Genomic DNA, 18,535 nt, shown 5'->3' on the forward strand with positions numbered 1-18,535 from the left:
TTGCTTGTCAAGGGAAGAGAACTCTGTGTATACAAAGTTCTGACATGATGAGTTTGACATGCTAGAACTTCCACAGGTGTTTTCCTTCCTCACATTATTCATTTAGAGTTCTTCATACAGCTTTTCTTTGTTTACTTGACTGTATTACCAAGTAGACTGGAATAATTTACTGAAGTTGTTGAGCTTATTTAATTGGATATATTTTCTGGGTTTTGGCAATTGCTTGGCCTCTCTTTAAGCACTCTCTGGGGCATTTCATTTTTGTCACTTCAGACTCTTCTGGCTGGGCACCAAAAATGGGCTTTTTCCAGAGGAGTGCAAGTGTCCTTAGAGTCACAGCTGAGCACTGGGAATCAGCAGCAGCTCTTCTTGAGAAAATTTCTTTGTACAAGAAAGTGCTGCAGTTAAAATGTGTATGAGCAGACCAGACCAACTTATATGGTTTTTTTTTGCAAGGTAGTGGTTCAGGTTCTAATGCTGCTGGTGCATGTGCTTTTCTGTGGAGTTTCTGGCTCTTCAGTCATTCCATAAAGTTGCCACTTGCATGAAAAAGATTATAAATAATAGAAAATTAATAGCATGGTTTGTCAAGACGATTTGTAGTTTGGTTTTTAAAGATCGGCTTTCTTAAAGGCTGTAGAGTGGCGATCATCATAGTAGCTTACATTGTTTAGGTTTGATTTACTTTATTGAGGGTTGAGGCAAGATTACCTTCTTGGTAAATTTTGTGCCTCTCAGCAAGAAAATATTAATCTTGTAACTTAACACCTAGTAGGAGTATTGTAAAATACTGTTTTAAAACCTTAACATGTTTACAACATATTCAAGAAATACTTTTACCTTGAAAGCAATGTGCATTTGCAATTGGCCCTACCTATAATTTTCAGCATTCAGTTTCAAGAATAATTAGGGAGTTTAAGCTCAAAGGGGAGACAAAAAGCCTAATTGATTGCTTTCAGTAGATTTCTTGTGATAAAAAATTATTGTATATTAAGCATCTACTTAGAGTTAGTTGAACTATTTTCAGACAGCTCTTGAATACATGATGAAGTTATGCTTTCTTTGATCAGTTTTTCTTGTAGTCAATGCTTGTGATATTACAGAAGCTGAGATTTACAGTTTTATAAACAGAGATGGATGTTAGAGCTATCCTGTTTTATGTAAACATTTGGGATTAGTCTGCTTTTCCTTGTCCGTCAAGTTCTTGGTAAAAATGTTGGTATGTCACAGCTGCTTTAGGCTGTTCTACTTCCACAACACTTTCAGATAGTACAGTTTTGTCCATGCTTTTTGAACACAACTTACAGTAATTTCATGATTACAAGCCGCACTGACTATAAGCCGCATCTCCGGGTGTTGGCAAACATTTTGTTCTTTGTCCATACACAAGCTGCACCCAATTATAAGCCAATCTGTCGTTCGCAGCGAGGACCCATGTGCAACAAAGTTGCCAAATAGTAACAGAATCACGGGATGGCGGGGTTTACTGACTCGGCTTGGGCAGTGAGGGCTTGGGGCTGCCGACGGGGTCAGGTGGCCCAGCTCGGCGCTGCCGCTTGGCGAGGCCGCTCGGGGCCAGCCGCCACTGGGCTTGCTCACCCCGGCCCGGCGCTGCACCGCGGTGGCAGGGGGGCATGGAGCCCGCCGGCACCCATGGCAGTGGTGGGAGGCGGGGATGTAGCCCGCTGGCACCCACAGTGGCAGTAGCAGGAGGGGAAGGGAGCCCCCTGGCTCCCCCCGGGCTGTGCTGCCTGAAGGAGGGAGTCCCCCGCCTTCCCCGCCCCGTGCTGCCAGCACGGAACCGGGCTCCACCCGCCGCGAACAGAGTAATTTGTAACAATTGCGCAGATCCCGGGTTTTACTGGCAGGTGCTCGACTCAGCACCTCGGTTTGCACTTCCAGGGTTGGAAATGTCAGAAAACTGTTCATATATTAGCCGCTCCTGAGTGTTAGCCGCATTTCCAGGGTGGGAGCAAAATTTTAGTCAAAACAGTACGGCTTGTAATCATGAAATTACCGTACTCCTTTAACATCAGGATTTCTTCAGTAACATTTAGAGTTATTGCAAAATCAAACCAAAAATTTTTGCTATTGTGTATGTATATTAAATCAAAACAATTCTAAAACTCAAATCTTGTGCAAAAAGTGCTAGGCCAGAAAAAGAGCAGTTTTAAAAGATTATTGGTTGTGAGTGTGATCTGCAGAACTTCATGTGCTGGAGACAGGTTGCGGAGTTTACTGGTTTTTGTTTAAAGTTAGTGGAGGTGGATGACTGTAATTAACTGTCAACTATTTCACCATAACTGACAGATAATCTGCTTCAGTCATAAATTCTTTTGGATAACTGAAATGAAAGTGTTTCTGTTCTCACAACGAAACTAGCCCTGTAAAAATGTCTCTCTTCCAAATTGAATGTAAATTTTTAAACTTAGATAATTAGCTTATATAGTTTATACTTCTGAATTAGGTAATTAGTTTATACTCTCCTCTTCTCATTGAGATGGAAAGCTTAGCAGAGGCTTGCCACTGGGTTCAGGCAGACTTGAAATGCAAATATCCTTTTTTAAGAGATAACATTTTTAGAGGAAGAGATTGAAGGAGAGGTTTTATTTTTCTACTTGTTTATTAAAAATTTTCTTCTTGGGAGTAAACAATTAAATGATAAAGTGAAATACTCCACAATTAAACAATATCACGCTCCCATTCATCTGATACCTGTTATTTGCCAATACATACCTTTTTGGTTGTAAAAACATGTTCCAGATGAATTTTAATTCAACTATAGGTATCTTGCAAAGATACTTCCCAGAGCATACACTGAGGTTGATACTACTGTTATTAGCAATCTTTAAATAGGCAAAGCAGTCATAAGCCTGCTTTAACACTTCATCCTGATATTTTCAGGTCTTTATAGCAAAGTAGCTTTTAAAAATAGTTGCTAGTTGGGTATGCCTATCATGTATAGCATTAGAAAACATAGTTCTTTTCATGTAACAGTATGATGAAATTAAGCTAAGACTAGAGAAAATTTAATAGGTAAGACCTGCTCTAAGGTGTCTGCAGGCAATACTGGTTAACCTGACCTGCTGTGCCTGCTACAGCTCATTTGGGTATTGTTCAGATAAGTCTGGTGCTTTTAATATGGTTTTAAAATTTTTCAACACTTTGGATTTTTTCTTTTTTGGCAAGGAAGGAGAAGAGCATCTTGTAGTTTGCATCAGTTCCATGTATACCTTGAAATTATTTTATCAAATATATTTGTGTAGTTTTCTTACAAGTATGTTGTGTGGGCTGTGATAATGTCTTTGATGTATCCCAATTCTGCTGGATCAGCAAGACCTGCTACTCTGATACAGGGAGGAGTTAAGCAAGTTTATTCTGCTTTAGCATTGCTCTCTGTGTGCTTAATGCTGGGTGCTACAATATGTTCCAGTGTAACTTGACATTTCTTGAAATTAAAGTTCGGCGGGCTGCTAATTAATTTTCTGGCTTCTACTCCTCTCCTTCCTCTTGAGGTTGGCAGTTTTACAGGACTCTGTTTGCTATGGCACACAAAGGGAATCTCTGGCAACAGACATTTTCTTGCAGATTTTCTTCATTACTGAAAAGGTTAACTTTAACAAGTCCAGTGCACTGAAAAACATCTGATTTCTTTAAATAGCCTGTAGCCCTTTCTCCTGTTTCAGCCTGTGTGTTTTGCCCCTTTATTTGCTGCTTTCAGTCATTTGGTCATTTCTGTTAATGAAGGCAGGAGGAAAAAAGCCATGCATCACTGATGCCCTTTCAGAGTGATCCTGTGCTTCTTTGGGGTATTGGCGCACTGGCTGTTTGGTTTCTGCTATCAGCATGCTTTTGCAGTGCCTGCTTTGTAGAACAAATTAGGAGAATGAAATGCTCATGCTGCTTGGCCATGATACTTGAAACAGAGTTTGACTCCCTAGTTGAAGTAGCATATCTTTGACTTAGCCAGTTCTCATGTACCTTTTGTGTTCTTCAGATGCAACACAATTTTGGCATTTAAAAGATGTTGCTTACATTCATGGGAAGCAAAAAGGAAGAAAAAAAAGGTTTGAAATGTGTCTGAAGTGGCAGGCAACTTTGAAGTGAGATAAATACAAAATAAAGTCTTCATAATATTTGGGTTTTTACATAATTTGTAACTGGTCTTTGAAAGAAAGAAAGAAAGCTTCTTACATGTTTGCTGCTGATACTCTTCCCCCAGCTCTGTCACTCATTGTCTCTCCTAAGGATGCAGCATTGTTTGGTGACCTGTGGGTTTGGCTACTTTTGGCCTGTGTAATCACTTCAAAACTCATTTTTAAAAAAATTTGTTCGTTTGTTTTGGTTTTTTGCCTTTGATCTGGGTTTTTGAGAATGGAATGAAGTGAAAAAAGTATCAGAGCTGGCAGATAAAGAGGGAATTTTAATAATTAATCGATATTGTCTTTGCCTTAATTAATGTTTTTAGAGAATTGATTATTTTGGGTAGATGGTTAGATGTCATCGTCTATCTGTAGTAAACATGTGGATGTGCTCAAGAAGTACCTTAGAGCTCTCTGAAAGCAAGTATCCAGGCCTTTTGGCGTACTTACTTACTTACTCAGCAGAATGCAAGCTTCATAGTATTGTGAAGCATCTAGTCAGTTTAATTCCAGATTTATCTGGCTGAATGTGAACACAGATCAGAGCAAGGAAAGTTAATTTTTCAAATTACATAACATTATAGCTAGGCTTCATAATTGTTCCTGTGCTCAGTGCAACTGCATCTGATCACATTTGCCATAAGCTTCTTTTAGAAGTTTTATCTTCTGCACTTTGGTGTATTTCTGTGAGATCTTTTGGTGTTACAAATGATGTGTTAATGGAGTTTCTCAGTCAGCAAACCTTGTTTTTAATGTCAGAATTTCTGTGGGGAACCATCAAGCTTCCCTGCTTTATTGGCTTTTTATGTCTGTAACCTTATTATAATATTTTTTTCTAAGTCTGAAGGTACTTCCTCACCCTTGTTAGTGAGAACTCTGCTTTCCGAGACTGTGCATTGTTCCATCTGCTGTAGCCCATTTCTGTTTGTGTTTGACATCTCTGGAGATGCAGAACTGAAAGAACCTTTCTGATTTAGCAAATCCACCTCCTATTGCCTTGGGCTGTCACACCACAGGAGGAAACTGCCAAATAAAATCTGAGAGAGTTAATGTGGAACTTGTGAATTTTTGTTCCTCCACACCTCAAACCCCTTTTAACAGCTTGGGCACTATTATCATCTCAGTTGTCTTATATTCTTAATGTCACTTTTAGTTTGGCATCCATCCAAGCAGTAAGCACATTCTGGTGCTGCTTTGTCTATAGCAGCGAAGTTTTGATCTTTCTGCTTGGCCTGTATCACTTAAATTCTCACCAGGTCCTTACACATTTTGACATAATCAATTTTCACCTGCCCTACCTTTAATTGCTGCAACACAACCATGATGGGACTGTCAGATATGTTGCTGTGAGAATAACTGCCCTGTTGGTTTTCCACTTTTCACCTGATCATATGTGCGGTACTTTTTCTCTTAGCTCTGTTTGAGGGTTTGCAATGAAATATTTCTCTTTGTCTCAATCCTGACATATAGAATGAGTGACACCACTTCTAATTTTCACCAGTGTTTCAGGTGCTCACTGCTCTCCTCCTTAAGCTAAAGTGTCTGAACAGAACCTGTTTGAATAGCAAATACTCTGTTTCAGGTCTCACAGTTGTTCTTGACTGTAAAGCCCAGAAGAAATTAGTGACTACTGTTGTGGTTAGCTTGAATCCATTTTCCTTCCTCCTTCCTTAGTTACTTCACTGTGATTTCTTCTCTTGTTATTTCTATCCCTAGTTGAAACAAAGAAACACTTCACAAACTTGAAAGCTGCTTTTTTCCGTTATGTTTATCTTTTTTCCTTTTTTAATGGCAATTTCAGAATTAGACTAATTTGGTTTTTTGAGTCCAAACATAAATGTTATGTTTAAGCATTATTGTTGTCATATTGGTTGGTTGTTGCTACGCTGTTTACAGCAGCTGTGTTGGACAACTTACTTTACTTTGGTAAAAGTTACTTTTCCCACTACTTTGTCACTGTATTACTGTTATTTATTTTCATTCCATACATACAGGCTGATATGTTGTAGTATCTGTAGACTGTACACTCTGATCAGGGTTTCTATCCCCAGGGTTTTGAAAGATTCTTACTAAAATCAGTGCCATATCCTGCCTGTCTTCTCACCTCTTCTGGGTGCTGTATTACCTTTACTTTGTAGCGTTTCTCATCTTCCTGTGGCCTGTGTATAAGCATGGTATGAATAATTAATCCAAACCTGCCAGAACTGCCTTTATGTTTTCATATTTTCATACCCCAAAACCCTCAGAAGCCTGTGAAATAGCCAGGCTTCAGAGGGTGTCCCTTTGTACACCTGCTCTGGGAATTTCTTCCTTCATGATTCCTCCTCTAGCTGTACCCTGTACTTAGATGTGGGAACGCAGGATATTCCCCTGGCTTCCCCGGAACCTGGGCAGGGGGCTCAGATGCCTTAGCAAGGTGCCCAAAACCCCTGTGAGTTTGATTTAAGTCCCTGGGTGAAATTACCATCTTTATATAAAGAATTACAAAGTTGCAAAATATAAGTAGAGTATAAATTAGAGTATTAAAAGGTAGAAAAGTGACGTTTTAAAATTGTTTATATTAGGGGTCTGAACACAAGATGGAGGAATTAGGGCGTGGTATGTCTTTCTTTCTTCTTCTTCATGTCATCCATCTTTTGGGTTAGGATGCCAATCCAGGATTGGTTTAAGGGAAAACTGGACAATGCAATGTATATGTCATGTATCGGAGATTAATTATAAACAATGTATGCTTAAATTATAGTATAAAAGATAAGTCCTGCCCAGGAGGGCAGGCAGAAAGCCTTGAACGAGATGCAGGATGAACTGCTGTAAGTCAGAGAGAAAATTCCTTAGATAAGAAAGAATAAACAACCTTGGAAACCTCAGAAAACGCCTTCTGACTCTTCCTTCGGTGCTCAGGCTGGAAAATAACTCTCAAACCACCACTACTGTGTGGTGAGTGATCTCAGACCATAAAAGAGATTGCCGTCGTTCACACTTAGATTCCTTAAATATGGGGACAGAATTTTTCCTCTATTTTTTTCCTTTAATTTTGGAACAAGGCACTGGTATAACCTGTTTCTCACTACAGATTCTATTCCTTTGCTGTGAATATTTCCTTGTTTTCTAGCATCAAAATATCTGCAGGGTAGATGTCTGCATGGAATGGTTTAGTTAAGGTGTTAGGGTATGGGTTGGACTCGATGATCTTAAAGGTCTCTTCCAATCTAGTGATTCTGTGGATGAGAACATCAGTTGTTTTTTACCTAAGTTAACCACAGCTCATATAAGCAGTAAAGCCCATGCAGAAATAACATTCCTTTGATATGTCTGTATTTGTTTGCTGTCAGATTGAAGGTAACTGTCTCCAAGGATGAGAAGTCAGTCTCCCAAAAGGCTGAAGCCTGTTTGGGTGTTGAGGTGTAGTGAGAAGATTGTTCACTGCCTTCTTATTTTAATTTTTTTTTCTTGTCTACTGATTTACATGATAAGATTTTTTTCACTCATTTCACTATACTGTTCTAATAGGAATAGGCTTGATTTAAATTGTACCTTAGAATCTGAAACATTCCTTCATCTTATCTGGCAACTGAAACTGTTTAGCTGGAGCCATCCTTGCTGGTTTTGTGGGGTTTAATTTGTTTAATTCTTTGTTTCAGGAGGTGTCTGCTGATCCTTCAGGAACTCTCACAGCTGCAGAAGAGAGAAAAGAGAAGGTGCCAAGCCCACATCTCAGTCATCTCGTAGTTTTGACATCTGGCAATTCTCTGTATGGTTTGGCAGAGAGAGTGGTGGCCACAGAATCCTTGTAGGTTGTTTACTGTACACACTGTATTTGTGATCACTGTAAAAAGCTATTGATTGTTTAAGAAACTGGTTACAATCCAAAGCCATCTTGACAGGTCAAAAGTTCTTACCTCTCAGTGTGATTTTAAATATTACCGATAAAGGTACAGTAATTTCACGACCATAAGGCGCACCGGACAATAAGGCGCACCCCCCGGGAGACGGCAAAATTCGCAACTTTGTAGATCATATAAGGCGCACCGGACTATAGGCTGCACTTTTTTTTGCAGAGAGGCTCCGCCTCCAGCTCCCCTGGCGTGGTCGCTGGCTGAGGCCCTGCCTCAACCTGGCAGCCATTGGCCCCTGGGTCTGCCTGTACCCGGCGGGGGGGGTGCCGCAGGCCCCCGGGCCCGCCTCCACCCGGCTGCCGTGGCATTGCTGGCTCCCCCCACGGCTCACGGCTCACACTTCTGGGATGGCAAATGTCGCAGCTTTGTACATCATATAAGGCTCACTGGTCTGTAAGGTGCACTTCTGGGTTCGGGTGAAAATTTTAGTCAAAAGGGTGCGCCTTGTAGTCGTGAAATTACTGTAATTTCTTTAGTAAAGGTACTGGACTCTAATTCTTTGGTCTAGCAACATGCGAACACAAGAAATGAAATTTTACTGCAGATGATCCAGTAATCTGTGACAATACATGGCCAAGTCTAACACAAAAAAAGTTTAATTTCAAAGAGGTTAATGGGAATATTTAATCTGTAAGGTTCATTTTCACCTTACATTAAATATTTGACTCAGAACTGCTTGGTTCATATCAGTTTGGCTTGAATTACCATGTTCTTTGCAATGGGTGGGAGTTGTACCTATGTCACACCACAGGAGAAAAAGAGATTGTAACCAATTAATGGAAATGTTGCAAAACAATTTTTATTTGATAAGAATAATAGTAAGAGTCACATAGGAATTATTTTTTCCTCACATGAGATGATACTTAAAGATTAGGAGTTAATTTTAAAATATTTTTTAAAATTTATGCTTACTTAGAAATATATTTTCTGTTGCATTGTTATTAACAAATTATACCCCTGAGAATAAATGATATTTTATAGATTCACTAGTATAAAATTAATTGGGAATTTTATTTTGAAATTCTGGGATGGATTTATTAATATTGATGTTAACTGTCCTGCAATGGAAATTGTGTGACTTTTGGTCACTGACTTTACTAGACCTTGGCTCAGACTTTTGCAGTGTATCCTCAGTAAAATGGAAATATGAATTTTTGATATTCAAGCCTTGGTATCTTTATTCAAGTATTTTCTTGTTTGCAAATACATTTTAAAATTGTCAGAATTGACAATGCTAGTTGATATGCTGGCACGCAACTGATAAGCTTTTTCCTGGGACTAAATTTTCCAAGGTTGCTATTGTTATTGCCAGATATGTCAACTGTAGAGTAAAATTGTAAAGAGACATGCCAAATGTTGCACTTAGTTCACAGTAAATTTTTTTTGCTTTCACAGGGTATTTCTGGCTGAGCAATTTGAATTTCTTCAGCCTCATCTTGATGCAGTGATGCCAGCTGCCAAGAAGCCTTTTCTTCAGCAGTTCTATTCTCAGGTCAGAATTGTGTAATTCACAGCTGATTTTCATATAGAAGATTTGAAACTTGTACATTATGGTGCAAATACTTGTACATCATAGTTATATATTGCTCCTACAGGCCAAATATTTACTGAGGTGAATTGTATTTGTTTTCTATTTCAGACAGTGTCAACTGCCAGCGAACTGCGTAAACCAGTTTATTGGATTGTTGCTGCTAAAGCCATTGACTATGAACAAATGCTTCTTCTCATGGCTAATGTGAAATGGGATGTGAAGGAAATCATGTCACAGCACAATGTATACGTAGATGCTCTTTTAAAGGTGAATAGTTTATGGGAAATGGTGTGCTAGAGTTTATATAAGCACTAAATCGCTGTAATACTTCATTGAAACTGTTAAAGTGGCATGACTAGGACAATACATATCCTGACAAAGGGGAAATTACTATGAGGTCTGTCCAGAAGTGTCATTATTCTTGCTTCTAATGCATTGCTTTCAGTGATGATTATTGTGACTACATGGTGTGTGAAAGTGGCCAAAGCAGTTTAATGAGTCTCATGTCATAGTCTTGAATGGTAGAGAAATGTAAACAGAGTAACACTGAGGGAAATTTAGTGGCCAGAAACAGCATTTTAAAAAAAACCTCCAAACCACTATTTGCTTTTCTGGATAATTTTGCTGATTGTCTTTGAGATGTGTCATAGGAGCTGTAGGTCAAATCAGCACCAATAATTATCATGCAGTATCTAATTGAAGTTGCTATGTTTAGAAGTTCACATTTGAAAAGGAAGCTAAAGGGAAGTTATTCACTCAACTTGTCAGTTGCATTCAGTAGATGTCATTTAACAATTGCCATGTCTTATGGCATACAGAACTAGATCTTGGGACAAGCCCTTTCTCATCCTTTTATATATGCTTAAATAATGTTTCTGAAGGTCTTCAGAGGGAAGTTCTGGCAGTGTTAAAATTATGCTAATTAATTATACTATATTAATTACTAATTCTTTTTAGAGAAACTGAAAATTTTATTTTAAAAATGTGTGAAGTGTGAATCACAGAAAAAACTACACAACTGTGTGGAATAGCAGTTTGGATAACACCTTCATACTTTGTAGCTCTTCTCTGCTAAAAAAATCAAGGCAAAGAAGAAAGAATTTGACAGAGGATATATCATTGCACTGAATTTGATGGAATCTTTGAGATTATCCTTGTTTATGCTGCCGTGACTTTTTTATGTCGGTTTGTGCTTAAGATAATTGAACTCTGAGGCAAAACTTTTTCCTTCTGTGAGTATGCAACTGCTGATGAATTTTGCTTCAGCACAATCAACCTAATACCATTTAAAACCAGTTTTGTCTCTCTATTCTATAGCTAGTACTAGTTGGTACAAAAGCTTTTAACTAACTGCTAAGCAATAAGTGATTTTCTGTGTACACTGGGACTCCAGGAACATCAGTTATGAGCAAGATGTTTAAAGTAATAATCAACTACTTTCAGCCGTGTGCACATATACAAAGGTCTGTATTCAGTCATAGTATGTTGGAAACAGATAAAGTGGGGAAAGAGGATTGTTGATGAAATAGATTATGGAGCATTAGGCATCTTCATCTTCAGAAGAATGAGTTGTATGCCAGTTAAAGCATAACACTGTGGTATCCTGCATCTTGCCAAATTTATTTTTCAGAAAATTAGTGTTAAATGCCAGTTGGTTACTGAGGTTCTCTTCTGATTTTCTTCACTTACTGAATTTTTGAGAGGGGATGTAAGAAAAAAGGAAAAAAACCCTAGATTTACAACCTTGGAAATAAAATCTCTGTTGGGCAGGTATGGTCTTAAAAGACTGCACTGCAAACAACTTTTGCTGGTTATACAGAAAAGTTCATTACCAGTCTGCTTGATATTGAAGTAATTTGATACTTTTTTATGTGATAATAAATCATTGACAGAGGACTTCTGTTTCACTTTAAGTCACAAAATCATTGTAGCAGTAATTGCATTCAGTTATGACTAGTTTCTCACTCAAAGTGTCAACTGCAATCCATCCAGGCCATTGATGATTCATGTGGAAATAGGTACCTTCCTTTAATCTGAATTGTTACTTACTGCTGCAGAGTTGTCCTGAACTGTTAGATTTGGCCTCTTTCAATGGGTTCTCTCAGCTTCTGCTAAAGCACTGAGGAATTATCTCTTGTGAAAGGTTGAAGAATGAAAAGTGGTTACAATATTTTTAAAAGGTGGTGGGATGGGTATTTAGAGGGATAAAGAGATCATCGCTGGATTTTCTTCAGTGGCTGTATTTTGACATAAAGAGGTTAAATATGAGTTTAGGGAGTGAGGCAATGAAAATGACATTTGAAGGATAAGCTACTTGGTTCATTTCAGAGCTGTCACTTTCACAGAGAACTACAACTCTGGGGAGCAGAGCAGCAGTTGCTTTAAAAAATCACTGAGAATGTTGTGAGTGATATACTAGAAAGTGATATGTTTTCTGCTTTACACATTGAGTTGTCTACAGTTTGTGCCTATTAATCCTCGCTTCTTTGCTCTTACTTTTCATTATTCTCTTTCATGTGCATTTCTAATTAGTTGTTGCTGTTGTTGGATGTATGGAGTATGATCCACTTTATCCTAAAAGAATAAACATCTTTGATGTTTTATTAGGAATTTGAAGAATTTAACAGGAGGTTGAATGATGTGTCGAAGAGAGTCCGTATTCCATTGCCAGTCTCCAACATCCTTTGGGAGCACTGCATACGCTTGGCCAATAGAACTCTTGTGGAAGGGTAAGTATTTATGAAAGTCTTGCTTTTGGGTAAATGTGTCTATAATGATAATCGTTTTATAGAGTTGAACATTCTAATTTTATAGTGTCCTTGTGAGTTCATGTGCTTTTGGGGACCTCAAAAATTATCAGTGCTTTACACACTCCTTAGCAGTTTCTCAGTCCAGTGCAGCATTAAGCCTAAAGAGGGTGGTCTTGTTCCTAGATACTGCTGAAGAATGACACTGAATGTATTACTGAAGCATTTGAAAATACAGTACTCTTTCAAAGAAAACTTCTATATGAAAATTACCATTTCCCAGCAGAGCAAAGAAGGAAGTTAAAATATAATAGTCAGTCCTTCCATGGTGATGCCATTTATCTTTGCCAGGAAGAAAAATGGAGTAATCAACACTATCAGTTTTCTCAAAGTAGCCATGGAACATGATTTTTCCAAATTCATCAAGAGCAGAGAGACGTCTTAGTTGGCTTGCTTAAGCACCTTAGTCAGGAAGCTATACCTTGCTCATTCCTTGCTCTTGTAATCAGTGTCCCAGTCTTTTTGGACTCAATTTTGTTGCCTGAACATTGTAGACTTTTCATCCCCTGCATTTATTTTTATAGTTTTGTCCCCCTGCTACATATGATTGGGCTCTTACAAGAACTTCTGCATTATAGAATATGTGCTGTGTTCCACTCCTTCTACATATGTTTCCATAATTCTTTCCTGGTTATCTTTACCCTATTCACTCCCTACTACCTATTTTACTTCTTTCAATCCCACTCTCCTGCTGTCTGCTCTAAATTAGGACCTCAACAAAACATCTTTCTTGAAGTGTTAGTTGCCTGTTGAGGATCATCAGCTTCCACTGCTTCCATAAAGCTATCATTTTTTTATCTCATGCCCATTGTTTTTCCATGTCATTGTCCTTTTGCAGTCTCTAGAGACATCAGTTTCATGTTCAGTAACTAAACTAAATCCATCCATGACTTGTCTCTGGCTTCTCAATTCCTTCATATGACATATACAACCAACTTTCCTTTTTGAAATTTTATTTTCTACTCAACATGCCTAAAATAAAAGGAAGTGAAACAAAGGTCTATCTCTGCTCTGCCCCATTCTCCTTACCTTTTGAGTGGATAACACTGTCAGACACTATCAACCTCTTCTATCTCAGCCTTTGTGTTTGTTTTCAACTTGTTTTCTTTTCTTACATCACGTCTCATTCATCTATTGTGGCTTCAGTGTTCATGAACCATTTAATCCTTAGCTCTGAAGATCATCACTCATGTGTCTTCCTCCCTGCTGCAGTTTAGGTTCATGCTTGGGACTTACCATGAAACTTTGACCTTTCACCTAAGCAGGTTGGAGTAGGAATACTTTCCTGATATAATTTGTCCTGTACCATTTCTGAGAGTGTAAAAAGTATTCATTATAATCTTCTCCTGAATATTTGATTGTAATTTCTTATTTTTGACCATTTCTGTTATTTTTACATATCTTGTAGGCTCTTTTCCCACTGTGGAAAGGGAAGGAAGGTATTCTGAATATTCTGAATAGCCGACTCTCTGAATACCTTCGTAACTTCTTTTATCTCTGAATTCAATTAATGTATGGAGTTAAAAGCCATGAAGATGTTTCTCATCCAGTCAACTGAAATTGCTTTCATCAGGCTCTTCACTGAGCGAAGAATTACCTCCACAGCAGTCAACTATACCTTTCTTTAAATTTTGTCCTACCCTATCTCCTAGTTCTATGTTCTCCCCTATTTCACAGCTGGCTTCTTGAGCCTATTGAAAATAATCTGCTAGTGTTCTATGGATCTCCAGAAGACTTTTGCCTTGTTCCTCTCTCTTTTTGCCTCTGTTACTTCTGCATTTTGCAAATTCTTTCTGTGTACCCCAACTCTAAGTGTGAAATTTCTTCATATTCTTAACCTGACCTTTTTGTGTACCCAATTTCTGCTGCCTCTTTTGCATGAAACCTAATAATCTAGGGAGTGTATAATAGTTAGGATCAACTTCATGAAAAGCTGAGCTTGTTTTAGATTTGGTAGAGGGGAAGAGTGAGACAGAGTTGTCACTTGTGGGAGCAACTAGTGGATGAACTGGATTAAGTCTCCCAAGTCACTGTGCCCCAGACCCTGTACACAGTTGAAATTGGCTTTCTTAAGGGCACTGCAGTGTCATTTCCTTTGATCAATGCAAATGCAGTTCCTTATCCATTTGAAGAACTGCAAAGATAATTTTCCTTGTTTGTTGCTTATCACCCCACTGTGATCCTTGCTGGTATTACCCTGCCCTTAATCTCATATGCTGTCTCCTCTAACCTGTGACTGGTTTGCTGTCAATCTGTTCTCATTAAATCATCAGCTTCTCACAGAGGTGAGCCAGTCCTGCCACATTTCATCCTCTGGTTGTTGTGGCTGTTTTTGAAGCAGTAGCTTTGTGTCTTAGATGCTCCCACTTGGTTCAGCAAACTCTCATTGACCATTCCTAAAGCTGCTGTGGTACCTTTCAGACTCCAGTGGTTGTGATCACTTGAAACCTCTGTCCAGTGTGCTAATTAGCATTGGCTTAATTTCCTCTAACTTATATATAGTAAGTTGTTCAATGTCGGATTTTTGTGGCTTTTGGGAGAGGAGGGCATGATTTTTCTAAGTATTACTGGGTAGAGTAGGGTTCTGTTTGATGACTGGGCTAAAATGTGTTATGGTAATGCAAATAAAGCTCTTCAGCAGACATCCTAAGAGAAGTTCTTGTCTGCTTTTGACTTAAAACTATAATTTTGCTCCTTCTCAAGGTTCAAAAGAATAAGTTAACTTTGAGAAGCAAAATTAATTTTTATTTCCTTCTAAGTTTTGCTTTCCACTGTTTCTCTTTTTAGTTATGCCAATGTAAAGAAGTGCAGCAATGAAGGACGTGCCTTGATGCAACTGGATTTTCAACAGTTCTTAATGAAACTAGAAAAGTTAACAGACATTAGGCCTATTCCAGATAAAGAATTTGTGGAGACCTACATTAAAGCATACTACCTGACAGAAAATGACATGGAATCCTGGATAAAAGAACATAGGGTAAGAGTTAAATTTGCATTCTTTTCCTCTCTATTGAGAAAATTCACCTTGATGATAAAAACATGCTATCAATTATAAATAATCAATCCTTCTATGTGTTAAAAATAAATATATAGGCATATATATGTATATTTTCATTTATTATAAAAAAACATATAGGAAGCAATATAAATATAAATGTATGTGTGCATGTATGTGTTCATTTTTATCATATGAGGTTGGTATGTGTTTGAGCTGGTTCAACAGCTCATCGATGGGGAGGATGACTAAGCCAGTCACATCTGCCTATTGTATCAAAAAGTGTAGAGAATTAGAGCAAAGGGAAATTGAAAGCATTTGTGAGTTGTTCAGAATATACCAAAGTGCACAACTTGATCATCAAGAATTATGGTTTGGGATTGCACTGTTAGGTTTTGTATTGCCTTTAGGAGTAGACTGCTTAAACTAAGTTGCAAGGCACAATGGAGAAGAGTCACTGCCTTTCCTTTCTTCACTTGATAATGCTTAATCAGCATTTCTTGTGAGCTAAGTCTATATTTGTATTTTGAAAACATTCAGATGCTTTCACTCTACCATGAACTAACAATTATAACAGATTTGTGTAAGTAATAGTCACATGCTATTGGCGATACCCATTTTTGAAGTAAAAATTCTTTTGAATTGAAGCACTTAAATCTGTGCTCTGGGATTACTTTAAATCTCACTAGAAATAGAGGAAAGAAATATGTCTTTGATTGAATTTTTCTTGTATTGTCTGGAGCCCTAAGAGAGATTGTGAGCTGTGAGGTTTGATGACCTACAGGGAAAAACTCTTTTTTAAAACACATTGGTGGAAGCTATGTTTTGGATAGTGTTAAGACATAAAGGCAATACTGGAAAATATAGTGTTTCCACAGGTGTTAAGAATTCTTTTCTTCACATTTTTGACATTTTTTCCTCTTTTATCATGTACTGAAATCAAAATTGTTTGGAGACTCTGCAGACAGAAGCATTTAGAAGCCTATTGGAAATGGGAAGTCAAAATAAAAAAAGATCACCAACATTTATCACAGTTTGTTAAAAAATAAGTTTTTGTGTTGAAAACTTAACCATTTGCATATGTATTTCCCACTAAGCCTCCCAAATAATGGAAAATACATTAAAAATTGATTTATATACATGTTCATAGAGTTACTTTCTGTGAACTCTGTCCAGTACTTTAAAAGTATTTTACATTATAAGCCACCATGTAGCAAAATACAGTTTTGTCCTCTGCTTCAACTATGAAAACTATCCAGACATGACTAAAATAGAGCTTTAAATCTCTCCTGTGTACTGATGCTTCCATCAGTTGTAAAATCCACACTATGTCTGTGTATTTTAAAATTTTCTATCTGTCTGATGTTTTATTCTGCCCTAACATGATCTGCTTTTGTTTGCCAGGAATATTCCACTAAGCAGTTGACCAATCTGGTGAATATTTGTCTGGGCACCTACATCAACAAAAAGGCAAGACAGAAGCTGCTAGCTACCATTGATGACATAGACAGACCTAAGAGATAACTGGACAAAGCTGCTTTCTCTCTGACTTGTTCCTTTTTCTGTTCGTGTGAAGCACGCCGACATTTCTCTCCTGGACTAATGACAACATTAGAAATGTTGTGCATGACCTTTCTTAGCAACATTGGAGGCACTCTGAAGTGACAATGTTCTAAAATATGACTTTTCTAATCTGTAGAATTCTTTTCTGTTGTATTTCTTTTTTTGGTTACCTGCCCTTAGTAAAGGGCCACTGTGTATCATTGATGAGCTGTATGTTTTGCAAACGTGTATACTGTAAGTAAAATCAAAATCAGAGAGAAACACAGTGGCTTAATATATCATTGATGCTCTTTTTAAATAAAAGGGCTACTTGAAAATATGATTTCTTTCCGCCCTGCTTTCATCTTCAGAAATTGTGCTGTATTATAGACCAGTGTAAAATGAAAGGATATCTATAATAATTTGATTGATGTATCCTGCATGTGGATTAAGAGTGCAGATGAACTAAGTACTCTCATGTTAAAGCCCATCATCCTCATATGTATTTAAAGATGTCTGTTTATTTCAGAATTAATTTAGTCATATCAAAATTATTGACTTCAGATTAATAGAAGGTAATAAACATTCTATACTAATATGATCTGTTTGTGAGACTTTGTTTTTCCAATTCAGTGCAAAATGCCAGCAGAAATGCCAGGGAATTGGAGTGATGTTTTTCTGATGGAAGTTTTGGATTGATAGTAAGATAATCTTCCTGTTTCCTGCTCTGCTGTAGACATCCTGAGTGGTCTTGAGCAAAGTAAAATGGCTTGTCTGCATATGTGCCCTAGAAATTAATTTTTCAGAGCATCACTGATTTCACTGAAATTTTCAGGTTTGCCTTTGGTTTTCAGTATGTAAAGTTTCAGGAATTTTATGTTTTATTACACAATCAACTTCTGGAGTGCTCTCAGACCATTTTAAAGGAAACTTTGATCTAATAGGTAATATAAATTACATAGGCTGCAATCCATGTGTACAACATGCTAAATTCTCAGTTTGGGATTCATACTTGCCATTGTACTTTAATTCAGACATGAGGGAACCAGGAGTTAGTGAATGTCAGCAGTAATGTAGTGACAGAAAGTTGTCCCATGGAGTCATCATAAATGTTCTTTTCTGTGGCCTAATTTTCTCTTCAGAAGTGTACTGAGCACCATTTCTTCCATTAGAGAAAACCTGTGTACAGTTTTAGGAGAATGATAGAATTTACATTTTAAATATTGACTGTGTGTTATTCAGCTTCCTTGTTTATCTGTATTTTAAAGGAAATAAGATTTAAAACAAAATTTAACTCTGTTCTTTATTGACCATGCTGTCTTGCCTAGTTCTGTTTAAAACTTGCTTGGTGGTTTGTCACCATATAAGTTGAAGCTGAATCACTTTTGTCCTCATTAAAAAGGTGGTGCAAATGAAAGTGTGGAGTTTTGCGTCAGCCTGTCTGCCCTGGAGCGAAATTCTGAGCGAGAGCGCTCGGAAGAAACAGAAACATATTGGGGACTATTACTGTAAAATAGCTTTCCATTTTCTTCTCTTGGATGAGATAAGAAATTCAGGTATCTTTACCAGAGCTTTGGTGAGCTGAACACATTTATTTTCTCCTGAACTGCTTAGGTAACTTT

The 18,535-nt window shown here is 37.7% G+C and overlaps 1 protein-coding gene across 1 annotated transcript in view; it reads left to right on the top strand.

Moving 5' to 3' along the window:
• The window catches only part of VPS50 (VPS50 subunit of EARP/GARPII complex), a 97,473-nt gene extending 79,959 nt beyond the window's left edge, over positions 1-17,514 (top strand). The window contains exons 23-28 of the mRNA XM_033060341.2: positions 7,784-7,932; positions 9,434-9,530; positions 9,678-9,836; positions 12,177-12,298; positions 15,164-15,353; positions 16,776-17,514. Coding sequence (XP_032916232.1) covers positions 7,784-7,932; positions 9,434-9,530; positions 9,678-9,836; positions 12,177-12,298; positions 15,164-15,353; positions 16,776-16,895 — 837 coding nt within the window. The 3' untranslated portion in view covers positions 16,896-17,514. The remainder of the gene's footprint in view (positions 1-7,783; positions 7,933-9,433; positions 9,531-9,677; positions 9,837-12,176; positions 12,299-15,163; positions 15,354-16,775) is intronic.
• Positions 17,515-18,535: the final 1,021 nt, after the last annotated feature.

The sequence above is a fragment of the Catharus ustulatus genome, chromosome 1, assembly GCF_009819885.2.
Source record: "Catharus ustulatus isolate bCatUst1 chromosome 1, bCatUst1.pri.v2, whole genome shotgun sequence".
NCBI classification, from domain to species: domain Eukaryota; kingdom Metazoa; phylum Chordata; class Aves; order Passeriformes; family Turdidae; genus Catharus; species Catharus ustulatus.